At 51.7% G+C, this 27,601-nt stretch overlaps 1 protein-coding gene across 3 annotated transcripts; it reads right to left on the bottom strand.

Annotated features, from left to right (window-relative positions):
- Positions 1 to 584: 584 nt before the first annotated feature.
- LOC116937815 (SH3 and cysteine-rich domain-containing protein-like) lies at positions 585 to 27,444 on the bottom strand. Of its 3 annotated transcripts, none has more exons than XM_032944929.2 (11): positions 26,951 to 27,444; positions 16,665 to 17,016; positions 15,889 to 15,983; positions 15,266 to 15,332; positions 12,416 to 12,513; positions 11,353 to 11,431; positions 9,759 to 9,805; positions 8,057 to 8,151; positions 5,062 to 5,113; positions 1,523 to 1,660; positions 585 to 700 (listed from the first exon to the last, which is right to left on the bottom strand). In XM_032944929.2, exons 2-11 carry the CDS (start codon positions 16,885 to 16,887, stop codon positions 602 to 604), a joined length of 993 nt encoding a protein of 330 aa, XP_032800820.1. In that variant the 5' UTR covers positions 16,888 to 17,016; positions 26,951 to 27,444; the 3' UTR covers positions 585 to 601. The 3 variants fall into 3 exon arrangements, with proteins under 3 accessions (XP_032800820.1, XP_075908625.1, XP_032800821.1); XM_076052510.1 differs by having other exon boundaries at positions 26,973 to 27,444; XM_032944930.2 differs by having other exon boundaries at positions 26,982 to 27,444.
- Positions 27,445 to 27,601: the final 157 nt, after the last annotated feature.

The raw sequence follows: 27,601 nt of genomic DNA, 5'->3' as shown, positions 1-27,601 counted from the left end.
CACCGTCTACGCGCATCTCGACGCCGCTCGTCGAGATGCGCGGAGTCGCTGCTCGTATACCGTAGTGTGTGGGGGGGGGGGGCGGGGGTGGGGGGGGATTAAAAAACCACACAAACCCCGCGCCACCTGAGCCACGCTGAGCCGGCCGAAGTTCAAATTTCAAGAGCCCAAGGGGCCGGGCGTGAGTCTCGCTTGCTCGAGTGATGGACCTGTGGCAACCTCTGCAACAAGCGAGCGAGCGAGCGCGCCATCGACGGGCCGCGCCACGGGGGTCATGGGACAGCAGGGCCCTCGGCACGGTTCGAATGTGGCAGTGGAAAAAAAAAGAGAGAGCGACCCCCCCCCGCACCCCTAGAAGTCATCGTCGACGAAAGTAAATTTTATATTTTTTGAAACAAACAAAAAAAAAGAACCCACTATCCTCCGGCGAACACTTTCGTCCGCTGTAATTTTGTTCACGGCTTTGAAACCGATTGCCCCTTGACGCGCGACCGTGCAGGTTTCGCGTGGCCTTGTCTGCGTTAACCCCCCCCCCGCCACCACCGCCCACCACCACCACCGCCCACCACCACCGCCCACCACCACCGTTGAGGTGGCGCCGTTAGATCTGCTCGAGAAAGTCGCCGGGAACCAGGCCCTTCTTCCTGCCGCTCGTCACGGCCAGGAAGCCGTTGCTCCCTCCGCCCTTTTCCACGCAGATCTGCGGAAAAGTTACAGCGCGGGGTGGGGGGGTGGGGGGGGGGGCTGGTCACTGGTAGCTCGACCGTCGCCGTCTTGCAAGCGGTGCGATGACGCCGCGGGTTAGCTGATGTGCCAGGCTAGGTGCAGCAGGTCACGGGTCAGACCCAGGTGCCACGAGTTAACTAATGTGCCAGGCTAGGTGCAGCAGGTCACGGGTCAGATGCAGGTGCTATGGGTCGAGTGATCTGTCAGGCCCGCTGGCAGGAGATCACGGGACAGACCCAGGTGCCATGGGTTGACCAACTGAGATGACCGTCAAATGCACCACGCGTGCTACCCACTGTGCCAACTGCCGCCACCGCCACCGCGGCTCTCACCTGGTCCTGCCTTAGCGTGATCCGGCCTATGTAGCGGTTCCCCACAAAGGTGCAAAAGGCAAAGATCCCCCGTATAGCCTAGCTAGACTGTTGGGGCAAGTGCTGTTAGCTCTCACCTGGTCTTGCCTTAGCGTCATCCGGCCTAGGTAGCGGTTCCCCACAAAGGTGCAAAAGGCAAAGATCCCCCGTATAGCCTTACTAGACTGTTGGGGCAAGTGCTGTTAGCCCTCACCTGGTCCTGCTTGAGCGTGATCCGGCCTAGGTAGCGGTTCCCCACAAAGGTGCAAAAGGCAAAGATCCCCCGTATAGCCTAGCTAGACTGTTGGGGCAAGTGCTGTTAGCTCTCACCTGGTCTTGCCTTAGCGTCATCCGGCCTAGGTAGCGGTTCCCCACAAAGGTGCAAAAGGCAAAGATCCCCCGTATAGCCTTACTAGACTGTTGGGGCAAGTGCTGTTAGCCCTCACCTGGTCCTGCTTGAGCGTGATCTGGCCCAGGTAGCGGTTGCCCACGAATGTGCGCACGCAGCGGAACACCCGCTCCGTCGTGCGGATCTTCAGCGTGAAGTTGGCAGGGAAGTAGCCCACTCGCTCGCCAATCTTGCCCTGCGCGGCAAGCGGCATTGGAGCAAAGCGGCATCGGGTGGCACATCATAGCACGTGGCATCACGCGCACAGCATCGGTCGCACAAAATTGTGCGGCACGGCACCACGAAGTGTCGCAGCGGTCACACGGATGTTAACTGCCTCGCCTGGTACACAGGAGGTCGTGGATTCGAAGCCGACCCTGACGCCTGCTGTATATTTGGAGTTTTGCGTCTCTCTCCCCGTAGTTGCATGGATTTTCCCCGGGTCCTCCGGTTTATCCTTCCACATTTTGAATCGACGTCACGCGTTTGGAGTTATTTGGCTGCTATAAATGTCCACGTGATAAGTCACTTCGTCCAGCTATCATTTGTGATCGAGCCAAGTCGCTTCTGGAAAAGAGCTACATAGCTCAGTGAGCCTTACCTGGTAAAATAAAAATTGTTTCTAAGTTGAGTTTTTATGGATACGAATTCTTCTGCCATAGCTGATCACTGTTACAACACTGTGGGTGATCACGATATCATTTTCTCCGATACCAAGGTTCTTTGCAAACCCACGGGTTTTTATCAGAGATTTGTTCACGAGGCAATTCAGATTTACAAACACAGACACAATTTCAACCGAGAGGATGGTTTCAAATTAAACAACCATTGGAAAGATGTTCTGAATCAAACCAAACATTCAACTAATTTTCAATGGTACAGTATATTTTTTCAAGTAGTGGTATCCCAAACTTTCGCAGCTGCTTAAATTCCCTTTTCACACCATCAATAGGTAAACTCCCCCTCCCCCCCTCGCCGACCTGCACATGTTCACCCCCTCTACACCGTTCATTATGCTAAGTCTGCCAATTAAATGCTAATTTTATGCTAATTCCTTTGTCAAGGCGCTCTGTTTCCTCTCACACAGCTTAAAGGTCGCGGTCTGAGCTTAGCTGTGTTCACTCCAGCGCTGTCCTCTAGACAGTCTGGTCCCTTCACCTGATGAAGGCCACTTGTGTTGTGGCCGAAACGTCGTGATTTTTGTTGTTTTATTTTTTACCTACGTGACTTTACCGAATAGAACCAAAGTGTATGTATCTGTAGGCTAAAAGGAGACAGATTGTAAGAGTCAGAAGGTGCAAACTAATTCATCCTTCGATCAAATTACCACCCTGCATCATTTATTCGACTGCTGTTAATATTATTCCTGCACTTGTGTGCCCAGGAAAGCCGAGCCACCGAGCCTCTTTTGAATCTACATTGTCTTATGATTGTTATTGTTTGACTTGCATCCCACTGGGATCTTTGCACACAGCGTTGAAATGCGGTGTTTTTTTTCTGGAAGGCTTTGCTGTTTTTTCCAGGTTTTTTTTTTCTGTTGCGTGGAGTCACTTTAAGATGTGTCTTGTTCATGTTTTTGTTTTGTTGCGGTTGCACCCGAGTCAAGAGCCGCATGGCTCACAGGGTTTATACCTCTCCATATATATAAAAGGCAAAGTTGTGAATGTGTGTGTCTGTTCAAAATGTTTAGCGTACTTCCCGACATGCAACAAACTTGAAATTTGCCATGTGGGTACTTTCCAGAGTGTACACCGTGCAGAAATTATAAAAATACACTTTTTTTTGGGGGGGGGGGGAGGGCGGGAGCTCAATAAAACATTTTTTTTGCACGGCAAGTGAGCTGTGACGTCAAATCTGTCACGTGACCCTCGCACGTGGAACCCGGCGACCCGAGTTCCATTCCCGCTCACGGCCACCACCGGTGACGATAATTTCAACCGCTCCTGGGCCTCCCCAAGGTCGACTCAGCCTCAAACGAGTAACTGCTGTGGTGTGTGAACATTGCCACTGGGGAGACAGAGGCGGCCGGGCGTGGTGGATCCAAGTACCGGGCGAAGTCGGGTAGTACAGCTAGTACCTAATAAATGAAACTGAAACATCATCATTAGACCTCCTTTGCCAGTACCAAAATATAATAATAGGGTTTTTCCCCTTTTTCTGGCAACAAAACTGAAACCTTTTTACAAGGATTCATGTCAAAATGCAAACAAAAAACATATTATGATAATATATGATGCATTGTCCTTGAAATTGATTGGTCCACACCAAGGGACGGCTTTCTTTTGAGCCTCGACCCAATTGGTGTAGATGCTCACCCCGAGCCCTCATTGCTTTGATAGTGCAATGTCTTTGAGCTGTGTGACGCCTTTTGACATCATCTGGTCGAGCACCAATTGGGTCGAGGCTCAAAAGAAAACCGTCCCTTGGTGTGGACCAATCAGTTTCAAGGACAATGCATATATTATCATAGTATGTTTTTTGTCTGCATTTTGACTGCAGGTATTGTGGTTAATGCAGACATGAATCCTTGTAAAAAGGTTTAAGTTTTGTTGCCAGAAAAAAGGGGAAAACCCCTATTATTATATGAAACTGAAATAAATAAATAGACCTTAAAGAAGTGTCCCGCGCAGTTTTTTGCAGTAGGGGGCGGTGATTGCTACGCCATCAATATAACATTTGAACATGCGCGCACATACAGAAAGACAAAGATCCCCCGTATAGCTTTAACAGACTGTAGGGGCAAGTGCTGTTAACGAGCACCTATAAAGGCCGGCACGGCACACGAGGGGGTGGGTGGCCAACACCACGCCCGGCCGCCTTTGTCTCCCTAGTGGTGATGTTTATATATCGCACCAGGTACTCATTTGAGGCTGAGTTAACCTAGGGGAGGCCTAGGACCAGTTGGTGGCCGTGAGTGAGAATCGAACCCTGGTCGCCAGGTTCGTAGCGCAGCGCGCTAAACTCTACACACTCACGCACATATAGTGCGTTGATAGCCATAAGAGTTTTTCTTTTGGGTTAAAAACTACAACTAAACTATTTTTTATTTTACAAGGTAATGCCCACTGATCTGTATGGATATTTTTCAGAAGCGACCTGGCCATCACAGATGATCGCTCAACGAAGTGGCTTATCGTGTGGAAATGTACAGCAGACAAATACTTTAAACGCAGATTTCTAAACGTGGAGAGAAAAAAAAACCGGAGAACCCGGAGAAAAATCTATGCGACCACGGAGAGAGAGACACGCAAACTTTAAATATACAGCAGGCGTTAGGGTCGGGGTCGAACCCACGACCTCTTGTATACCAGGCGAGGTAGTTAACATCTCCTAGCCACCGTGATAACGATGAGACAGAGAGAGACACACGAACTCCAAATATAAAGCAGGCGTTAAGGGTAGGAATTGAACCCACGACCTCCTGTATACCAGGCGAGGTAGTTAACATCTAGCCACCGTGATGATTAGATGCAAACTCCAAATATCCAGCAGGCACCACCGTGGCGCCCTTAGTCGGCCAAATGCCCTCTACAGAGTTCCATCTATCACTCATTCACAGGAATTGATCCTGACAATAACAAAAGTGAGCGGACTCACCTTCCACCACTCTTCGTTGGAGTCATCAGTCACCTGTAGCCGGTCCCCAGGGCTGAGGGCACAGAGGGTTAGGTAGCGTCATCTTAGCAGCTCCCTGTCACACGCCGCTCGTATCTTTATTTTCTAATAAAAAAATAAACACGTTCTGTTCTCCTATAACACGGTAGTTGCGTTCCCTAAGAGCACCGCGTTATTGAAACACCGCGTTATAGTAAATAATGTGTAATGAAGCGGTAAAGCACTGTCCGCGATAGCACGTGAGATGCGTACGCAGGCTGAACAAAGACCGAGGCGCGTGAGTAGCATCTAGAAGCATCCAGCAGCATCCCAATTGCCTTGGGATGCTGCTCGACGCTAGGCCGAGGCAGCCGGTTCGCGACCTCCTACTCGCGCTGCGACGTAGTTCCGTTCACTCGATCGCGTTACATCCAATTCGCATCCGCGTTGTTACGTGTGTAAAATAAAAATGCGTTCCCGAATACATCCGCCCGCGTTACACCCGACGCGCATTGTGAAAACAGCACGTGGCGTTCCCGGAGAACACGCTTGTGGATATGTAGTTACAAATTAAAAATAAAAGATTCATCGCGATCGCGCTTCCGTCGCCGCATCGTCGCGAGACGGCAAAATGCAGCGGAGCGGCGCGGAACCCTCGGCGTTGGAGAACGGCACGCGGGAATCACGGGACACTACAGAGCTACCTCGGAGACCCCCCCCCCACGCGGTGGAGGTCAGCACTCTCCCCCCGCCCGCCCGCCCGCCTGCCCGCCCGCCCGCCTGCCCGCCCGCCCGCCCGCCATCGAGTGATCAAACCAATACAGTAAAACTGTTAAAATCTGGAATTTATCTAAAGAAAAAAAAAGAATCTACACCAAATGCAACGTCAGATCTTGGGGTGTTGTTTTTCTTTGCACGACTGTGTGCGTGTGTGTGTGCAGTCATCGACCAGCAGACAGGCCGTGGCGTTGAAGTGCCTTTTGCAAGGCGGACCTGGGGTGCAAACCCAATTCAATTCAGAACACCACCAAAAGTTCGCAAACATGAACATCGTCAGCAAATATGATTAAATAATTCGTTACTTATAGGTCGCATCGTGTAGGTATACTAAACTGAACCTTTTATTTTACCAGGTAAGGCCCACTGAGCTGTGTACCCCTCTTTCAGAAGAGGCCTGGCTTTTACAAATGATCGTTCAACGAAAGTGGCTGATCACGTCGGCTTTCGCGACCAATATCATCCATAACAGAGGTTTTATTTTTTGCGTTAGATCGCGATCTAACCCAAAAAAATACCCTCTTATGAAAGTGGCTGATCATCACGTGGACCGCCTGTAGCAGACAAATAACGTAAACGCACGTGGATTCTAAAAGCGCGGAGGGGGGGGAGAAACGCCAATGTTGAGCCGTGACCTCTGCCACCTGACCAGAGGCACTCAAACGGAGTTGTCACGCGATGGGGCAAATGCGCGGGATCGATTCGCTTTGTCAAACCACAGCAGCAGGAAGAGGTGGGGGAAGAAATACATAAAAGAGAATCGAACAATGTTTTTGACCAAACGCTGCGTACGACGGTTTCGCTGTGAGGTTGCAACGAGCATCCTCAGGTCGTTAACGATAGCAGCTCGGCTCTCGTCACGCGCAAGAGCTTCCTGATCCAGGCTCCGGATGCGATAGCTGAGCTTGCTCGAGGGGGACTTTGACCCGACGGGTTTGTTTTTTCGTGCGGGCATCGGTGACCGGGCTGAGACCGTCGACTCGCCACACTTGAGAACCCGGTTTGGATCACAACTCAGTCTGTGCGAGTCTATGCGTCTCTGTGTGAGTCTATGGGTCTCTGTGCGAGTCTATGCGTCTCTGTGTGAGTCTGTGGGTCTCTGTGCGAGTCTATGGGTCTCTGTGTGAGTCTATGGTTCTCTGTGTGTGAGTCTATGGGTCTCTGTGTGAGTCTATGGGTCTCTGTGTGAGTCTATGGGTCTCTGTGTGAGTCTATGCATCTCTGTGTGAGTCTGTGGGTCTCTGTGCGAGTCTATGTGTCTCTGTGTGAGTCTGTGGGTCTCCGTGTGAGTCTATGGGTCTCTGTGTGAATCTATGGGTCTCTGTGTGAGTCTATGGGTCTCTGTGTGAGTCTATGGTTCTCTGTGTGTGAGTCTATGGGTCTCTGTGTGAGTCTATGGGTCTCTGTGTGAGTCTATGGGTCTCTGTGTGAGTCTATGCGTCTCTGTGTGAGTCTGTGGGTCTCTGTGCGAGTCTATGTGTCTCTGTGTGAGTCTGTGGGTCTCCGTGTGAGTCTATGGGTCTCTGTGTGAACCTATGGGTCTCTGTGTGAGTCTATGGGTCTCTGCGTGAGTCTATGGGTCTCTGTGTGAGTCTATGGGTCTCTGCGTGAGTCTATAGGTCTCTGTGTGAGCCTATGGGTCTCTGCGTGAGTCTATAGGTCTCTGCGTTAGTCTATAGGTCTCTGTGTGAGTCTATGGGTCTCTGCGTGAGTATATAGGTCTCTGCGTGAGTCTATAGGTCTCTGTGTGAGTCTATGGGTCTCTGCGTGAGTCTATGGGTCTCTGTGTGAGTCTATGGGTCTCTGCGTGAGTTTATAGGTCTCTGTGTGAGTCTATGGGTATCTGCGTGAGTCTATAGGTCTCTGCGTGAGTCTATAGGTCTCCGCGTGAGTCTATGGATCTCTGTGTAAGTCTATGGGTCTCTGTGTGAGTCTATGGGTCTCTGTGTGAGTCTATGGGTCTCTGCGTGAGTCTATAGGTCTCTGTGTGAGTCTATGGGTCTCTGCGTGAGTTTATAGGTCTCTGTGTGAGTCTATGGGTCTCTGTGTGAGTATATGGGTCTCTGCGTGAGTCTATAGGTTTCTGTGTGAGTCTATGGGTCTCTGCGTGAGCCTATAAATCTCTCCGTGCGAATCATTTGGCGACCGCGCTGAGACCATCAAGTCACTCCGACACTCTATGGGCCGTCGCAATGCAGCACCGGGAGGGTTGCGCACTCACTGAAGGTCGAGATCGTCCTTCTCCTGCGACTGGAAGCGGTAGAGGGCCACGTAGGTGAAGGCCGAGGTCACCGTGTCCTTGCCCGGCTTCTTGCCCTGAGACAGACGGAGGCGGTGGGACGGTGATCGACGCTCGACAAATATCCCGTGGGCTTGCGCACGCGCACACTGACCCAGAGACTCACACACACACTGACCCATAGACTCACACACACACTGACCCAAAGACTCACACACACACACACATAGACTCACACACACACATATACTCACACACACACTGACCCATAGACTCACACACACACACATAGACTCACACACACACATAGACTCACACATGCACACACATAGACTCACACACACACTGACCCATAGACTCACACACACACTGACCCATAGACTCACACACACACTGACCCATAGACTCACACACACACACACCCATAGACTCACACACGCACACACATAGATTCACACACACGCAGACCCATAGACTCACACACACACAGACCAACAGACTCAAACACACACTGACCCATAGACTCACACACACACTGACCCATAGACTCACACACACACTGACCCATAGACTCACACACACACTGACCCATAGACTCACACACCCATAGACTCACACACAAATCCATAGACTCACACACACCCATAGACTCACACACCCATAGACTCACACACACATCCATAGACTCACACACACCCATAGACTCACACACACACATAGACTCACACACACACAGACCCATAGACTCACACACACAGACCCATAGACTCACACACACTGACCCATAGACTCGCACACAGACCCATAGACTCAAACACACACACCCATAGACTCACACACACAGACCCATAGACTCACACACACACACACTGACCCATAGACTCGCACACACACAGTGACCCATAGACTCACACACACACCCATAGACTCACACACACTGACCCATAGACTCGCACACAGACCCATAGACTCAAACACACACACCCATAGACTCACACACACACACAGACCCATAGACTCACACACGCACACAGACTCGCACACACACATACAGACCCATAGACTCGCACGCACACACACACAGAGACCCATAGACTCACACACACACACATACACAGAACCATAGACTCACACACAGACCCATAGACTAACGCACAGAGAGATCCAGAGACTCACACACAGAGACCCATAGGCTCACCCAGAGACCCATACACTCACACAGAGACCAATAGTGTCGCACAGAAATCCACACTCACACACAGAGACCCATAGGCTCACCCAGAGACCCATAGACTCACACAGAGACGAGAATGAAAGCAAATGAGGAGTGGACTTCACTCAAAAGTGGAACGTCACAAGATGATTACAACAGCAGCACCACCACCAGATAAAGACAACGAACACCCGTGTAGCCTTAACAGACTGTTGGGGCAAGTGCTGTTAGCGAGCACCTATGAAGGCCGGCACGGCACACGAGGGGGGTGGGTGGCCAACACCACGCCCGATCGCCTTTGTCTCCCCCGGTGGCGACGTTTACACACCGTACCAATCACTGCCCCCCCTTCATCGCGAAGCGTCAGAGGGGGGGGCGGGGGAGTGGGGGGTACCACGTGGCACTGCCCCCCCCTTCACCGGGAAGCGTGAGAGGGGGGGGGGCGGGGGAGTACCACGTGTCCGTCGTTACCTTTGTCTCGTCCGAGTTCTGCTCCATGTTTTCGGCGTTCTCGAACACTGCGGACGAGCGCAGAGGTGGGGGGTCTTACGTTTGACGCGCGCGGGCAGACGGAGTGTTGCTATAACAATTAGTGTTGTTATAACAATTCTATATTTATTTAAAGTTGCGCATTTTTACGTGACGTCACATTTCCCAACCACCCCCCCCCCTCGTCACACATCGTCACAAATGTCTGACCCCCCCCCCCTAGGTGCGTGACGTCATTTATGGACGGTCCCTTATGCCCGGGTGGCAAGAGAGCCGGAGAGATGTGGCCTCACCGCCCCGGCACGCAGAGATCCCCAGTGCGGCCACAACGGGCTGTAGTGGCAAGCGCTGTTCAACTGAACTAAATTAACCTTGCCCATAGACTAACATTGCCCATAGACTAACTTTGCCAATAGACTAACATTGCCCATAGACTAACTTTGCCAATAGACTAACATTGCCCATAGACTAACATTGCCCATAGACTAACATTGCCCATAGACTAACATTGCCCATAGACTAACATTGCCCATAGACTAACATTGCCCATAGACTAACTTTGCCAATAGACTAACATTGCCCATAGACTAACATTGCCCATAGACTAACATTGCCCATAGACTAACATTGCCCATAGACTAACATTGCCCATAGACTAACATTGCCCATAGACTAACATTGCCCATAGACTAACATTGTCCATATACCAACATTGCTGATAGACTAACATTGCCCATAGACTAACATTGCCCATAGACTAACATTGCCCATAGACTAACATTGCCCATAGACGAACATTGCCGATAGACTAACATTGCACATAGACTAACATTGCCCATAGACTAACATTGCCCATAGACTAACATTGCCCATAGACTAACATTGCCCATAGACTAACATTGCCCATAGACTAACATTGCCCATAGACTAACATTGCCCATAGACTAACATTGCCCATATACGAACATTACCGATAGACTAACATTGCACATAGACTAACATTGCCCATAGACTAACATTGCCCATAGACTAACCTTGCCCGTAGACTAACATTGCCTGTAGACTAACATTGCCCATAGACTAACATTGCCCATAGACTAACATTGCCCATAGACTAACATTGTCCATTTTTCAGAAGCGACCTGGCCACCACAAATGATAGCTCAACGAAGTGGCTTATCATCATCATCACCACGCGGAAATGTATAGCAGCCAAATACTCTGAACGCGTGATGTCATTGCGAAATGTGGAGGAGGGGAAACCGGAGGACCCGGAGAAAAATCCACGCGACCACGAGGACAACACGTAAACTCCAAATATACAGCAGCAGGTGTCAGGGTTGGGATCGAACCCACGACCTCTTGTGTACCAGGCGAGGTAGTTAACATTTGCTCGCCACCGTGATGATGATGAGAGAGAGATAGAGACACGTAAACACTAAATATACAGCAGCAGGCGTCAGGGTCGGGATCAAACCCACGACCTCCTGCATACCAGGCGAGGTAGTTAACATCTCCTCGCCACCGCGGTGTACCTGACGCTCACGAGTTCAAGTTTTCGCAAAGTGACGCCTACCTTCATCGTTTTCATTTTCGTTCTCCAAGTATTCACTCTCCACGTCGTTGTCTTGCGATGTCTCCGAAGTCTTTCCTCCCTTGACGACAACAACAACACCCCACAACAAACCCAGTAAGACCCAATATACGCATTAACCGCCTCCCTGTAGCCTCCGAGCATGATTGGCTCACGGGTGACGACATCAAATGAACACCCCCCGTCAATTTAAGACTTGAAGCACGAGGAGGATTTCTCCACAGCTCTGTGGCTGTCCAGCCTGACGATGCCGGTTGTTGTTGTTGTTGTAATTACCGGCGAAACGTGATGGCGCTGGAATTGTGAATGTCGTGGTGGGTTCATTCCCCAACACGCATGCGACGCCCCGTGAAACACAAGAGAGCAATCCCCGCCAAGCTTACGTCGTTTCATGGAGCCTATCGCTAGAAATATTGACTTTTTGGAGTTGCACATGCATCTGCTGGAATAGCCTGTGGAAATTTCAGTGCATACTGTGGCGGTACCTATGATTACAGCAGTGCATACTGACTGTGGTGCCTGTGTGTCGGGGGAGTAAACCCACTACGACATTCGCAATTCCAGCACTCGGCTAAACTCCCCAAGTGCTGGAATTGTGAATGTCGTGGTGGGTTCGCTCCCCCAACACAGGGGGGAGCAAACCGCGTGCTGGAACGTCGACGTGGGTTTGGCTGCGACGAACGGCTTGCACGCCACCAGTAAGGCGCTCCCGAGAGATGTCGTTTGTGGCGACCAAGTCGCTTCTTAAATAAGAGCTCAACAGCCCATGTGGGGCCTTACCCGGTGAACTAAACGCGGCTGAACGAAGCGCAGTTTCGTAGCTTCAGCAGCGGACTGACCACGGCCGAAGGCGACGATGGTCTGTGGTGACGACGATGGTGGTGGTGATGGTGACATGAGCATGAAAGTAACTCCCACAGAAGCCGCCAGCCACTCTCGGCGAAGCGACGGAATCTGGGCCTGAGAGCCGCGAGCCAGGGATTGGAGGGCCTCCATCCAGCAGTGGGTAGACCACGGCGCACGACGGTGGACGTGCGACGTCCACCTTCTTGTCGTCCTCGTCGCCCTTGCCCTTGTTGCGGTGCGACAGGGAGTTGCCGACGCGCAGCGTTTCGTAGTCCGGGTCCACCTTGTCGTCAATCACTGCGGCGGGGGGGGGGGAGGGGGACACGGAGGGGGTTGTGGTTGAGTAGTGTCCACCATGGGTAGTGTCCACCATGGGTAGTGTCTACCCTGGGGTAGTGTCCACCATGGGTAGTGTCCACCATGGGTAGTGTCCAACATGGGTAGTGTCCACCATGAGGTAGTGTCCACCCTGGGTAATGTCTACCCTGGGGTAGTGTCCACCCTGGGTAGTGTCCACCCTGGGTAGTGTCTATCCTGGGGTAGTGTCCACCTTGGGTAGTGTCCACCATGGGTGTGTCTACCCTGGGGTAGTGTCCACCCTGGGTAGTGTCCACCATGGGCAGTGTCCACCCTGGGCAGTGTCCACCATGGGTAGTGTCGACCATGGGGTAGTGTCCACCCTGGGTAGTGTCCACCATGGGTGGTGTCCACCTTGGGGTGGTGTCCACCATGGGTAGTGTCCACCCTGGGTAGTGTCCACCCTGGGTAGTGTCCACCCTGGGTGGTGTCCACCTTGGGGTGGTGTCCACCATGGGGTAGTGTCCACCATGGGCAGTGTCCAACATGGGCAGTGTCCACCCTGAATAGTGTCCACCCTGGTAACTTATAAGGTGAAGTGGCGGCACGGTGGTTAGCACACTGCACCGCGATGGTGAGATGTTAACTACCTCGCCTGGTCTACGGGAGATCGGGGGTTCGATCCCAGCCCTGACACCTGCTGTTGTGTATGTGGAGTTTGCGGTGTCTCTCTCCATGGTGAGATGTTAACTACCTCGCCTGGTCGAAAAGAGATCATGGGTTCGATCCCAGCCCTGACGCCTGCTGTTGTGTATGTGGAGTTTGCGGTGTCTCTCTCCGTGGTGAGATGTTAACTACCTCGCCTGGTCTACGGGAGATCGTGGGTTCGATCCCAGCCCTGACGCCTGCATGCTGTGTATGTGGAGTTTGCGGTGTCTCTCTCCGTGGTGAGATGTTAACTACCTCGCCTGGTCTACGGGAGATCGTGGGTTCGATCCCAGCCCTGACGCCTGCCGCTGCTGTATATTTGTAGTCTGCGTGTCTCTCTCTCTCTCCCCGTGGTCGCGTGGATTTTTCTCCGGCTCCTTTCGGTTTTTCCCTCCACGTTTAGAATCGACGTCACGCGCGTGTAGAGCATTTGGCCGCTGCTATAGATTACCCACGCGATAAGCCACTTTCGGGTTCAACTACCATTTGTGGCCAGGTCGCTTCTGCAAAAAAAATCTACATAGCTCAGTGGAGCCTTATCTGGTCAAATAAAAAAAACATTGTGAACAAACAAAAAAGACGTGTTTAACTTTAGCACTACGAACAAGCCGCCACCCAAGTTCGATCCCTGGCCAACGGCTAACGAACATCGGTGGCGATCGACGAACCGCCCGGGATGACCTTTGACACAAATGTCGGGAGGCCTTCTTCATCCAACAGTGGATCGACCATGGCTCTTAACGGAACTTCCTTGCTGCTACTGATGGCGATGATGGTGATGGTGGAGTGAGGGAATGCGGCTGTGGTGTCGCCCAGAGGGGCCCACCCTCACGGGCTAAAACTGAAATACCTCTGATGAATTATGAGCAAAGTGACGCAAACTTTAGCTGCTGTGTGACCTCGGCGGGCATTGACACCCCCCTGATGGGATACAGCGTCGGCTAAAAGTGGCCGCTTGCTGACAAAACTCTCCCGTTCGATTTAGCCTCACCCCCCACCCGTGTGTGTGAGTGTGTGTGAGTTTGTGTGTGTGTGAGTGTGTGTGTGAGTGTGTGTGAGTGTGGTTTCACGAAAGGGCGGTTCTGCACAGATGCCATATTTTCTGTCCGTCTGCTACAGCAGAGGTGTAGGGAATTCCAGCAAGACCTACATCTCTGCTTTATTGACCTGGTCAAGGCCTATGATACCATCAGTAGGCCTGGGCTCTGGGTTGTTCTTCGTGCTTTTGGAGTCCCTGACCCTCTGCTCACGATCATTAAGGACCTTCATGATGGTGAACAGGCCCGGGTAAAACTACGTGGCCGGGAGTCAGAGCCATTCCCTGTACACCTTGGGGTGCGACAGGGAATGGCTCAAGATCGGCCTCTGTGGAGGAGGCCCGTGAAGGCGACTGCGCAGTTGGAGGCAGTCGCCCTCCAACAACAACGGAGGGCGGAGGAGCGACGCTCACAACAACAAGCGGAGCCCCGTGTGGCTAAAGCACAGCAGGTTGGCACAGTAGGGGGGCACAGGTGGTGCATCAGCCAGTCATCTCAGTCAGTCGACCCGTGGCACCTGGGTCTGCCCCGTGACCTCCTGCCCACGGGCATTCGACACTTCACGTGGCCTCAAGGTGCACATGGCCTGGCACAAAGCGTCGTGGTGACGTCACCGCCACTTGGTGGCGAATGGTGGTTGTTGTTGTGTGTGAGTGTGTGGGTGTGTGTGTGGTTGTGCAGGGGAGCGGTGGTGCAGCGGTGAGTACACCGCGCTACAAACCCGGCGAAGCGAGTTACATTCACACTCACAGCCAACGCCAGTGACGATTATCTGAACCGGTGCTGGGCATCCCCCTAGGTCGACTCAGCCTCAAATGAGTAGCTGGTGCTGTGTGTAACAAAAACATCGCAACTGGGGAGACAAAGGCGACCGGGCGTTGTGCTGGCCACCCACCCCCTCTCGTATGCCGTGCCGGCGTTCATAGGTGCTACTCGCTAACAGCACTTGCCCTAACAGTCTAGTAAGGCTATGCGGGGGATCTTTGTATTTGCGTGCGTGCGCGTACCAATGGGTAATACTCCATGCTGCTTGAACACCAGAGGCGTGCTGAAATGCCTCTTGAATCCACGTGGCTAAAGCAGCAACAACAACACAACAACAACATCGTCATGATCATCATCATCATCCTACGTTACCCGATTGGCATCGTGTCATTTTGACTGACGGTGCGTTTACGTCACATGCACGCGGTGGCGCCGGTTTCGGCCAATCCGAGCGCTCGTCAACGGGGCGGAGCTCTGTCTCCTCAGCCAATCAGCTACGCCCATTCATGACCGGTTTTAGACCTCGGGACTGGCTTTGTTTGCTGCGAACGTTTTTCAATTTTTGAGCAGTGGAATCAACATCCCGGTAAGGGGCCGTCCATGAATGACGTCACGCACCTAGGGGGGGTCAGACATTTGTGACGATGTGTGACGAGTGGGGGCGGGGGTGTTAGATAAATGTGACGTCACATCAAAATGCGCAACTTTAAATAAATATAGACAACACGTTCTACTTAATTAAATAGACTTTTTTAAATAAATGTTTTCTCCTACAACATCAGAGTGCAGCGGTACATTAAATACGCGCTGCAATGACAATAGTTTTTTTTGTGCCCTGCCACAGTTTTGCCGCCCCGTCTCTTACCACTTTGCCGAAGCACTCCTTGGAGTTCTCCACACACTTGTGGTGGATGTTGATCCGGCACAGTTTGCATCGCATCCCATACTTGGCGATCTCACCTTGTGGGATAGCAGCAGCAACAACAACAGTGGTATAATAATTCGTAACAATATTAACACGAACTATTTTTTTATATATACTACAAGGTAAGAGCCCACTAAAGCTGTACGGTAGAGCACTTTTTCAGAAGCGACCTGGCTATCACAAATGATAGCTCAAACGAAAGTGGCTTATCGTCACGTGGACATTTATAAGCAGCAAAATACTCTAAACGCGTGATGTCCATTTTCAGTGTGGAGGAAAAAACCGGAGGACCTGGAGAGAAAATCCACGAGACCACAAGGAGAGAGAGAGAGACACTCAAACTCCCAAATATACAACAGGCGTCAGGGTCGGGATCAAACCCACGACCTCTTGCACACCAGGCGAGGTAGTTGACATCTCCTAGCCAACGTGATGATGATGAGAGAGACATCGAAAAACTCCAAATATACAGCAGCAGGGGTCAGGGTCGGGATCAAACCCACGACCTCCTGTATACCAGGCGAGGTAGTTAACATCTCGCCACTGCAGCGTCCCAACAATGTGGCCTTAAAAGAAAACAAAAAATATGTATAATAGGTGACGTTCCGAACAATAGCCCTTCTTCATGGTAAGGGAGTTAACGTATCCCTGCCACCGCGAAAGACAATTTTACCGGCACGTTACGGCAGTTCGCGAAGCTCAAGAGCCGAGCAAACCTTCGTTGGTCTTGCCCACGATCATGTGGTGGCAGATGTCGCAGAAAGTCGGCTTCTTGAAGAAGTGGTCGAGGAATCGGTGAGCGGGGCCCAACGACGCCGCCGCCGCCGCGGCCGCCGCGGCCCTGCCGGCGGCTGACCTCGTGGCCGACACGGAGCGGCCTTCGCCGTTCGGCTCCATGGTGGCCCCATGGCCCGCGTTGCCCCAGTCGGCCTGGTGCATGGCGGCGACGTTGCTTCCGAGTCCAAGCGACGTCGTCTCAGCTGCCGCCGCTGCCGCTGCCGCTGCCTTCGCCGCCTTGGTCCGTTCCCAGCGAGGAGCCGCGAGGAGGAACCCTCTGAGCCGCTGCAACTGGGGGGTTGGCGGAGGTTGGTGGTGGAGATGGTTGTTGGTGGTGGAGGTGGTGGTTGGTGGTGGAGGTGGTGGTGGTTGGTGGTGGAGGTGGTGGTTGGTGGTGGAGGTGGTGGTTGGTGGTGGAGGTGGTGGTTGGTGGTGGAGGTGGTGGTGGAGGTGGTTGGTGGTGGTTGGTGGTGGTTGGTGGTGGAGGTGGTTGGTGGTGGAGGTGGTGGTGGAGGTGGTTGGTGGTGGTTGGTGGTGGAGGTGGTTGGTGGTGGAGGTGGTTGGTGGTGGTTGGTGGTGTTGGTGGTTGGTGGTGGAGGTGGTTGGCGGCGGATGTGGTTGTTGGTGGTGGAAGTGGTGGTTGGTGGTGGTTGGTGGTGGTTGGTGTTGGAGATGGTTGGTGGTGGAGGTGGTGGTTGGTGGTGCAGCGAGAGAAGAGAGGACGAGAGAGGAGAATCGACGATGAGAACAACGCTGGCGAATGATTCTGTTCTGCCACGCGTGGTGGCTGCAGTGTGGTTCAGCAGCGAGCGGGTTAGTAGCTAGTCGCGTAACGAACATGGGGCAGGCAGGGGGTGCGTTGCCCCCTTCCACCCCTCCTGGTGGGAAAAGCTACGAGTTGGGGCCCCTCTAGCCAACCACAATGATATACGTTTTCAACAACAGACACGATTCCTTGCAAAAAGGTTTCTATTTGGTATTTTAACATCTTAACACCAACTGTTTTATTACCAGAAAGGGTCAAATCTATTTTATAAATAAATAATCACGCACTCACCCAGTCTAAGGGCACCTCGTGAGCTCGAATAGCGTGCTCGACTCTCATTGGCGAAGAGCTGTCACGGGGGGAGGGGGTGGGGGGGCACGCCCAATCGGATTTGAGGGCGGAGAACATTCGAATCGGATTGGTCGTCGGGCAAAGTGAGGGGGTCGGTTGAGAGACCCGTCGGGAGAAATGAATGTGATTGGTGGAGAGTCAGGCGCCGCGTGGCGAGATGTTAACTCCCTCGCGTTCCTTGATACAGGCAATGCCGGACAATTACCATAGTAGCAAAAGTTGCCACATATATAGTAGCTACTACATATGCCGCACTTTCAAGGGCCCTGCGCTAAATGCTTTCAAGCTATCAATTTCGGTTCAGTGATTCTGCACTTGCTCTATTACTATAGTACTATACCGCCTTCAACTTTTATGAACGATTGGGAGTTTAAGGTAAGCGATTTGTCATATTATCTGGTTGTATAGCAAATAAAAACAATTACTTTACTGTGCGAGTTAAAAATGTGTGTTTTAACATTCGTGTTTTTTTTATTTTAGGGCCCATTTATAACATCATATGCTACAGGGCCAATGGTGGAGGCAGGATTTTCAGGTAGGGGAGGCAACCCCTCCAGCAATGAAAATTGATAGAGGAGTTGTTAGTAAGTAAAGGGACTTGTCCCTTGCTTTTTATTCGATGCGTGTGCGGCGATGACGCAGCCATCGATCGAGGGTCGAATTGGAACCGCGTTGTGTGATCGGCATCGCGTTCGCTGAAGGTGTCGATGCCTTCAGGGAAGTCGTGGACTCTGTATACGCAACTACACACAATTCTGAGTCACTTATAACCGCTTTGCCGTTACATATTGCCAATTATGGACTCAGACTATTGTCCTATCATCTCATAGAGTCCCTGGCCACGTAATAATATGCTACACAGTGGCAGTGGGGGTCGCAAAATGCCGATTTATTACTAATAAACCCAAATGATCCGATCGAAATTAGGGATTGAGATCGGATCATTGGGGGGGCACGTGCCACCCCATCCCCCCACTGGCTCCGCCAGTGTACAGGCCCCGCACTTAGCTTAATCCGTCACTGAATACAGGTTTTTTTTCTTTGGGGGGGTGGTTAGATCGCGTAAAAATATAAATGTGTCGTTAAACCCGCCACCACCACCCGGCACGGCCAATGAGTAAGGTTTGTCACGTATATAGAACGTGCCAATGCGTTACTAGTACAGCACCGCCGGTGTTGTTGGAGAGTGAACCCGCAACATTTACAATTCGAGTACGACGTTTCGCAAGCGTTTACAACCGGCATCATAAGGCGACAAGCCTGCATTGTATGCAAGAGGTCGCGGGGTCGATCCCGACCCTGACGATGCCTGCATATTTGGAGTTTTGCGTTTCTCTGTCCCCCGTGGTCACGTGGGTGGCTTTGTCTCCAGGTCGTCCACATTTAGAATCGACGTCACGCGTTTCGCGTATTTGTCCGCAATTAATTTCCACGGCGATGACGATGAGGAGCCGACTTCGTTGAGCTGTCATTCGTGATGGCCAGGTCGCTTCGCGAAAAAGAGCTACACGGCTCGGTGAGTCCTGAACCTGGTCAAATGAAAATCAAGTTAAATAGTTATTTTTATCACTTTATTATTTTATTCTCATTCTACGTGACTTTACCGAAAGAACCAAAGAAGAGTTAAATCGGTCGTCGGCTAAGTGACGGAAAAGCTCCGGGAAAGGACGGGGAAGTGAATTCAAAGAGCGGATAGAAGCGGGTTCGCGTCGCCTGAGCGGAGCGGTTCCCAGGTGTGTGTCGTGACGCGCCGTGCAGACGTCGTAATGAAGACGAAGTTCACGGCCCACCGGGGCCCGCTACTTCACGCAAAGGCAAAGATTCCCCGCGTAGCCTGCAACAGACTGTCGAGGCAAGTGCTGTTTTTGCGAGTAGCGCCTTTGAAGGCGGTGGGTAGCCTGCACCGCCGCCCGGCCGCCTTTGTCTACCCCAGTGGCGATGCTTTAGCCACAGCACCGGGGCACTCATTTGAGGGTGAGTCGACAATTGGGGGAGGGCCCAGGTACCGGTTGAAGAGAATCTTCACCTGGCGTTGGTCGCCGTGAGCGGGAATCGAACTCGGCTCGGCGGGGTTCGTAGCGCAGCGTAGCGCTAACCACTGCACCACCGCTCCCCACAAACTACTTTACACACACACACACGCGCGCGCGCGTGCACGCACGCATATATCTAAACATATCGCCGGTGTCTCCTTACCAACAGATATTTTCCCCTTTTTAATTTTCGTTGTTGCTGTACACTGTGTGTGTGTGTAAATGCAGCCACGTGTCAAAGGTGATAGCGGAGGGGGGTTTACATGGCACGGGCTCCGCATTTCGCGGCATTTTTTCCACTGCCGGCAGAAATGCACAGCGTGGCACCGCCAAAGACAAAGAACCCCCGTGTAGCCTTGACAGACTGTTGGGGCAAGTGCTGTTAGCGAACGGCAACCCCTGAAGGCCGGCACGGCGCACGAGGGAGCTTGGGTGGCCAGCACCACGCACGCCCGGCCGCCTTTGTCTCCCGAGCGGCGATGCCCAATGCACCGCACCGGGTACTCATTTGAGGCTGAGTCGACCCAGGGGGAGGTCCAGGGACCGGTTCAGATGCTCGTCACCGGTGGTGTTGCCCGTGAGCGGGAATCGAACTCGGCTCGCCGGGGGCTCGTGGCGCAGCGTAGCGCTGACCGCTACGCTGCCGCTCCCCGCTCCACACCACCACCACCACCAGCAGCAGCAGCAGCTGTTGATGATACTCGGGGCAGGCGGTGGGGCTGTAACGATATGCGGGGCACCTCTTAAGCCTATCAGTGTCGGAAACACAACGCCTCCCCCACGGTTCGAGGTGCGCGCGGCTCGGCACTCAACACTCGCGCCACAGTCTGAGCTCGGCTCGCATCCAGAGAGAGAGAGAGAGAGGAAGGGAGTTGTCGTCGTCGTCGTTGTTGTTGGCACACACAACACCACGCCCGGCGTGCCGTGCCGTGCCCTGCGTGTGGGCCAACAGTGATCACTCGCGTGGCCACCACCAACACCGCCGCCGCCCGCCACCACCGCCGCCGCCGCCCGCCAACACCGCCACCACCACCGCCATCACCGCCGTCACCACCGCCGCCACCACCGCCACCACCGCCCGCCGCCGCCGCCCGCCGTTGTTGTCGGACGACGCGCACGTGCTGGCTGCCATTTTTTGAGACGTTAACTACCTCGCCTGGTCTACAGGCGGGCGTGGGTCCGATCCCTACCCTGACGATGCCTGCTGCTGTAGATTTGGAGTCTCTCTCTCCTCTTTCCTGCCGTGGTCGCGTGGATTTTTTTTGTCTCCGGGTCCTCCGTGTCCCCCCCCGTCCCACCCCCCCACATTGAGAAACGCGCGTTGAAAGTATCTGGATAATTTCGCTGCTGTAAATTTCCACACGATCACGAAGGTGAGCCACTTCGTGGAGCTATCATTTGTGATCGCCAGGTAGCTTCTTTAAAAAGCTAATAGCTCAGTGGGCTGGTAAAATAAATAAAAAAACGTGCCAATTAGTTACGACTTGGTTGATCCAGCAACCCTCGCTACGTAGCCAGGCGTTGCGTGCAACACCACTGCGCAACTGGCTACTCTGCTAGCTAATGACTCGTGTGTACGTTGAACTTCTTTCGCACCGCACGTAGCCAGCCGTGCCAATGGGAGGTGCGGTGTATGTACGTGTGTTGAACTTCTTTCGCACCGTACGTAGCCAACCGTAGCCAATCGGAGGTGCGGTGTATGTACGTGTGTTGAACTTCTTTCACACCGTACGTAGCCAGCCGTGCCAATCGGAGGTGCGGTGTGTGTACGTGTGGTTGAACTTTTTTCGCACCGTACGTAGCCAGCCGTAGCCAATCGGAGGTGCGGTGTGTGTACGTGCTCACAAGCCACATGGTAGGCGCGATAGGCATCCCAGCCACCTGGTTGAATGAAGAAAGAAGCGGAGATTAAATTATTTTGTCTAAATTGCCCTTGGTGGGGGGGGGGGGGGGGTGGGTCTCTTAGCCACATCTAAACATAGACGAGTCTTCCAGAGTCCAGTCGAACCTCTCTTAACGACGGTACTTGGTTCCACAAAACCGGTGGTAGTGTGATTTGGTTGTTAAGCGAGTGCAGCGGCATCGTTGAGTGCTGCACGCGATTGCCACTACAACAGGGAGCAGAAGGGTATCTAAGGGTGATGAGTCAGGCCGTTGAGCTAAGGCAGGGCCATTTGGATATTTATATAACATCATTCGCGGGCCATACAAAATGATCAACTTAAAAATTAGCCCGTTATATTCGGTCAAACATTTCATTAACTCGCCCCTAATGCGATGGGCAGGAACTGCTTCTCTTTGGCGAGGCGTGTGATGTTGGCTGGTATTGATGATGTTTCGAGTCCCGCCTGCGGTTGCCTTGGCAGGGCCAGACCCAAATGATTTCGCGGGGCCTCACGCGGCCCGCGTGCCGGACGTTCCCCCACCCTTGGGCTAAGGTAACCCTTCGGCAGCTCGGGACCACAGCTACAAAACCCCAGACCCACAGGAAGGGGGCTGGGGGGATAACGTCACTCCCCCAGGCACATTCCAGACGGTTCCAGAAGGGAGGAGTGGCCAGGGGCGGAGTGAGCCAGAATCCGGCATAAAAGACGGTCCCGCTGAACGGGTCCGGCGGTCGTCGTTCAACTGAAGACTCAAAGAGCCACCCTGGAGCTGCCACTTTGAAGACTCGAAGCGAAGAGCCCCAAAGGGCTGAACCCGAACCCCTGGCTAGGGTCGGGCCAAAATCTTAACCAGTGAAGAAGCTAGAGCATGGGCAGTGTTCGGCAGGATAGTCGGAGGGAATATCTCCCTAACTATCGGGTGGAAAGGGGCCGTAGCCCTCTGTGTTACTGTTATGTTATAATAAACGTGCTGCCTCCAGAAGAGAGAAGCCTCCACAAGTTTTATACCCACTACACGACGATGGGAAAGTCACGTTAAAGGCGAAATTTGTTCCGATGGCATCGAAAGTGATACTAACAACATTATAAACACATAATGTTAAAATAAACATGGTTAAGCAATGCATTCATTCATGTTTACTGTACCCACAACAGCCCGTCGTTTACAGGGGAATGGTCGGTAAGCGAACACATTGGGGTCTGTGGAGGGACTACACAATTATACACTACACTACTATACACTACACTATACACTACACTATACACTACACTGCACTATACACTACACTATACACTACTATACACTACAGTACTATACACTACACACTACGCTACTATACACTACACTATACACTACTATACACTATACACTGCACTATATACTACACTATATACTACTATACACTACACTATATACTACACTACTATACACTACACTATACACTACACTATATACTACACTACACTATACACTACACTACTATACACTACACTATATACTACACTATATACTACTATACACTACACTATACACTACACTACTATACACTACACACTACAGTACACTACAATACACTACACTATAGACTACTATACACTACACACTACAGTACACTACTATACACTACACTATACACTACTATACACTACACTATTCACTACTATACACTACACTATTATACACTACTATACACTACTATACACTACTATACACTGCACTACACTGCTATACACTACACTACTATACACTACACTATACACTACACTACTATACACTACACTACTATACACTCCATTACTATACACTCCACTACTATATACACTACTATACACTACTGTACACTACACTATACACTACACTTTACACTACTCTACTATACACTACACTATACAATGACAATAGAAACCTCAACATTTGGTACGCGTATCACGTGAGATGAATATATATTAATCGAACTCGGGTCGCTGTGTTCGTAGCGCAGCGCGCTAACCGCTACACTACCGCTCCCCACAACAAAGACAAAGTCCCCCCCTATAGCCTTAACAGACTGTTAGGGCAAGTGCTGTTAGCGAGTAGCAGCCATGAAGGCCGCTACACGTGCACACGCACGCTTTTTAATAAATCACGGCAGCGGTCATTGCTCCGATGCCCGCACTTATTTCCCCCGTGATGAGATTTCATTACCTCCCGCCCGAGCCACGACTGACCGCCCTTCACTGCCCTAAATATTCCATCCCAGACACTGGGTTGTTCAACCAACTCACCAACACACAACACTCGCACCCACCCCACCCGCTCGCTCACCCCACCCGCTCACCCCACCCGCTCACCCCACTCGCTCACACCACTCGCCCACCCCACTCACTCACTCCACTCTCTCACCCCACTATCTCACTTACCTCACTATCTCACTCACCCCACTATCTCACTTACCTCACTCTCTCACTCACCCCACTATCTCACTGGGTAGGAGATGTTAACTACCTCGCCTGGTCTACAGGAGGTCGTGGGTTCGATCCCGACCCTGACGCCTGCTGCTGTATATTTGGAGTTTGCGTGTCTCTCTCACTCTCATCATCATCACGGTGGCTAGGAGATGTTAACTACCTCGCCTGGTCTACAGGAGGTCGTGGGTTCGATCCCGACCCTGACACCTGCTGTATATTTGGACTTTGCGTGTCTCTCTCTCATCATCACGGTGGCTAGGAGATGTTAACTACCTCGCCTGGTTTACAGGTGGACGTGGGTTCGATCCCGACCCTGACGCCTGCTGCTGTATATTTGGAATTTGCGTGTCTCTCTCATCATCATCATCACGGTGGCTTTGAGATGTTAACTACCTCGCCTGGTATACAGGAGGTCGTGGGTTCGATCCCGACGCTGACGCCTGCTGCTGTATATTTGGACTTTGCGTGTCTCTCTCATCATCATCACGGTGGCTAGGAGATGCTAACTACCTCGCCTGGTATACAGGAGGTCGTGGGTTCGATCCCGACCCTGACGCCTGCTGCTGTATATTTGGATTTTGCGTGTCTCTCTCTCTGTCTCTCTCCGGGTCGCGTGGATTTTGTCTCCGGGTCCTCCAGGTTTTTTTTCCCCTCCACATGTAAAATGAACGTCATGCGTTCGGAGTATTTGGCTGCTCCTATAAATGTCCATCGTCATGGTGAGCCACTTCGTTGGGCCACATCAGAAGGGTCGCTTCTGACAAAGAGCTACACAGCTCAGTGGGACCTTACCTGCTAAAATGAAAATAGTAGTGGCAGTATTGAACCGCTGCTCTATGAAGCCCTCACGCCCGGAGACGCCACCAATATTAATAATCCACCCAGCTGCATCTGCTCGGCATTTTAATGAAGGGGTTTGAGCCATCAGCTTCATCATCATCATATTATCATCACCATCATCCTAAATCTAGATTTTAAGTTTTCGTGACTGCAGGGATCCATAATCTTTGGTTCTTTCGTTAAAGTCACGTAGGTAGAAAAATAAAATGAATTAAATGACGACGTTTCGGGCGCAACACAAGCGTCCGTCATCAGGTGGGACAACCACAGCAATGAACAAATTGCTGAAGTGGGCAAAATGTTTCTAGCTATGGTTGTCCCACCTGATGACGGACGATTGTGTTGCGCCCGAAACGTCGTGATTTCATTTATTTTATTTTATACCTACCACGTGACTTTAACGAAAGAACCAAAGAGCATCATCATAAAGCAGAATCCCAAGTAGACAATAAATTAAGTTTCATCGTGAGCAATTGAATGCAACTGGGAGGAGAATCTGACACAATTTGTTTTGCGAGTACACGGCGCATGCAGAGAGATAGACTAACATTGCCTGCAGACTAACATTGCCTGTAAACTAACATTGCCTGTAGACTAACATTGCCTGTAGACTAACATTGCCTGTAGACTAACATTGCCTGTAGACTAACATTGCCTGCAGACTAACATTGCCTGTAGACTAACATTGCCTGTAGACTAACATTGCCCGTTGACTAACATTGTCCATAGACTAACATTGCCCGCAGATTGATATTGCCAATAGACTAACATTGCCCATAGACTAACATTGCCTGTAGACTAACATTGCCCGTTGACTAACATTGTCCATAGACTTACATTGTCCATAGACTCACATTGCCCATAGACTAACATTGCCCGCAGATTGATATTGCCAATAGACTAACATTGCCCATAGACGAACATTCCCTAAAGACTAACATTGCCCATAGACTAACATTGCCCAAAAACTAACATTGCCCATAGACTAACTTTGCCCAAAGACTAACATTGCCCATCGACTAACTTTGCCCATAGACTAACTTTGCCCCTAGACTAACATTGCCCGCAGACTGATATTGCCCATAGACTAACATTGCCCATAGACGAACATTTCTTAAAGACTAACATTGCTCAAAGACTATCACTGCCGGTGGACTAACATTGCCCATGGATTAACGTTGCCCATTGACTGACGAGTTGTTGATTAAATGAACTAAACCAAACTAATTCATAATAATAAATAAACTAAACGTGTTATTTTACCAGCTAAGGCCCACTGAGCTATGTAGATATTTTTTTTAGAAGCGACCTGGCCACCACAAATGATAGATCAGCGAAGTGGCTTTTCACGTGGAACTGTATAGCAGCCAAATACTCTAAACGTGGAGGGGAAAGACCAGGGCACCCGGAGACAAAATCCACGCGACCATGGGGAGAGACACTCGCAAAACTCCAAATATACAGCAGCAGCCATCGTCAGGGTCGGGATCGAACCCACGACCTCCTGCATACCAGGCGAGCTAGTTAACATCTCCTAGCCACCGAGATGATGATGAGAGAGACACGCAAACTCCAAATATACAGCAGCAGGCGTCAGGGTCGGGATCGAACCCACGACCTCCTGCATACCAGGCGAGGTTGCTAACATCTCCTAGCCACTGCGGCGCCCCAAACATCATGGACAGGGCTATATGGAAGTAAGGCCACGGGTCGCCCGCGTCTTTGCAAGAAACATTTAAAATAAAAGCACGGCTCTTAGAGAGGGAGACAGAGGCGGAGAGCGGTGTCGATGTTGCATCGTTAGAGTCGTTAGTTCACGCGACTGTGTTCAGTGTTCACGCGACCGTGTTCGGTGTTCACGCGACTGTGTTCAGTGTTCACGCGCTAAGACGCTGGCTCACCTCGACTCGCTCACCTCCTCACCTCGCTCACCTTCACCGGGGCTGTTTTATCCACTGGGCGCGCCTCCGCTGTTTCCGCACTCGGTGAGCGATCGTTGAAGGCGACACAGACAGACTACGCACGTACACGTATGTTGAACTTCTTTCGCACCGTACGCAGCCAACCGTTAGCAACCCCCCCCACCTCCACACACACTAATACGTTAAGGAACCCAGTTCAACTCTCCCGGGCGAGAATCTCTCTCTCTCTGTCTGTCTTTGTATGTGTGTCTGTGTGTGTGTCCTGGTGTTTGGAGTTCTCAGCTGGCCACACAACAACCAACGCCTGCCTGATCGTGCTCACAGCGGAGTCACGGGGCTAAATGAGCGCCTCTGCACTTCGGGAAAGTGGCGCCGACACCGTTTTGTTAAAATAGCCTCGAGCTGCGGAGCCAGAATGGCCCAGAGCACGCGTGTGTGTGTGTGTGTCTGTATGTGTGTATGCGTGTGTCTGTGTGCGTGTGTGTCTGTATGTGTGTATGTATGTGTGTTTGTGTGTGTATGCGTGTGTCTGTGTGCGTGTGTGTCTGTATGTGTGTATGTATGTGTGTCTGTGTGTGTGTATGCGTGTGTCTGTGTGTGTGTGTGTATGTGTGTCTGTGTGTGTATGTG

Source organism: Petromyzon marinus, chromosome 56, assembly GCF_048934315.1.
Source record: "Petromyzon marinus isolate PM22_M1 ecotype Great Lakes invasive population chromosome 56, UKy_Petmar_22M1.pri1.0, whole genome shotgun sequence".
Lineage (NCBI taxonomy): Eukaryota > Metazoa > Chordata > Hyperoartia > Petromyzontiformes > Petromyzontidae > Petromyzon > Petromyzon marinus.
This window is presented reverse-complemented; position numbering and strand designations above follow the sequence as displayed.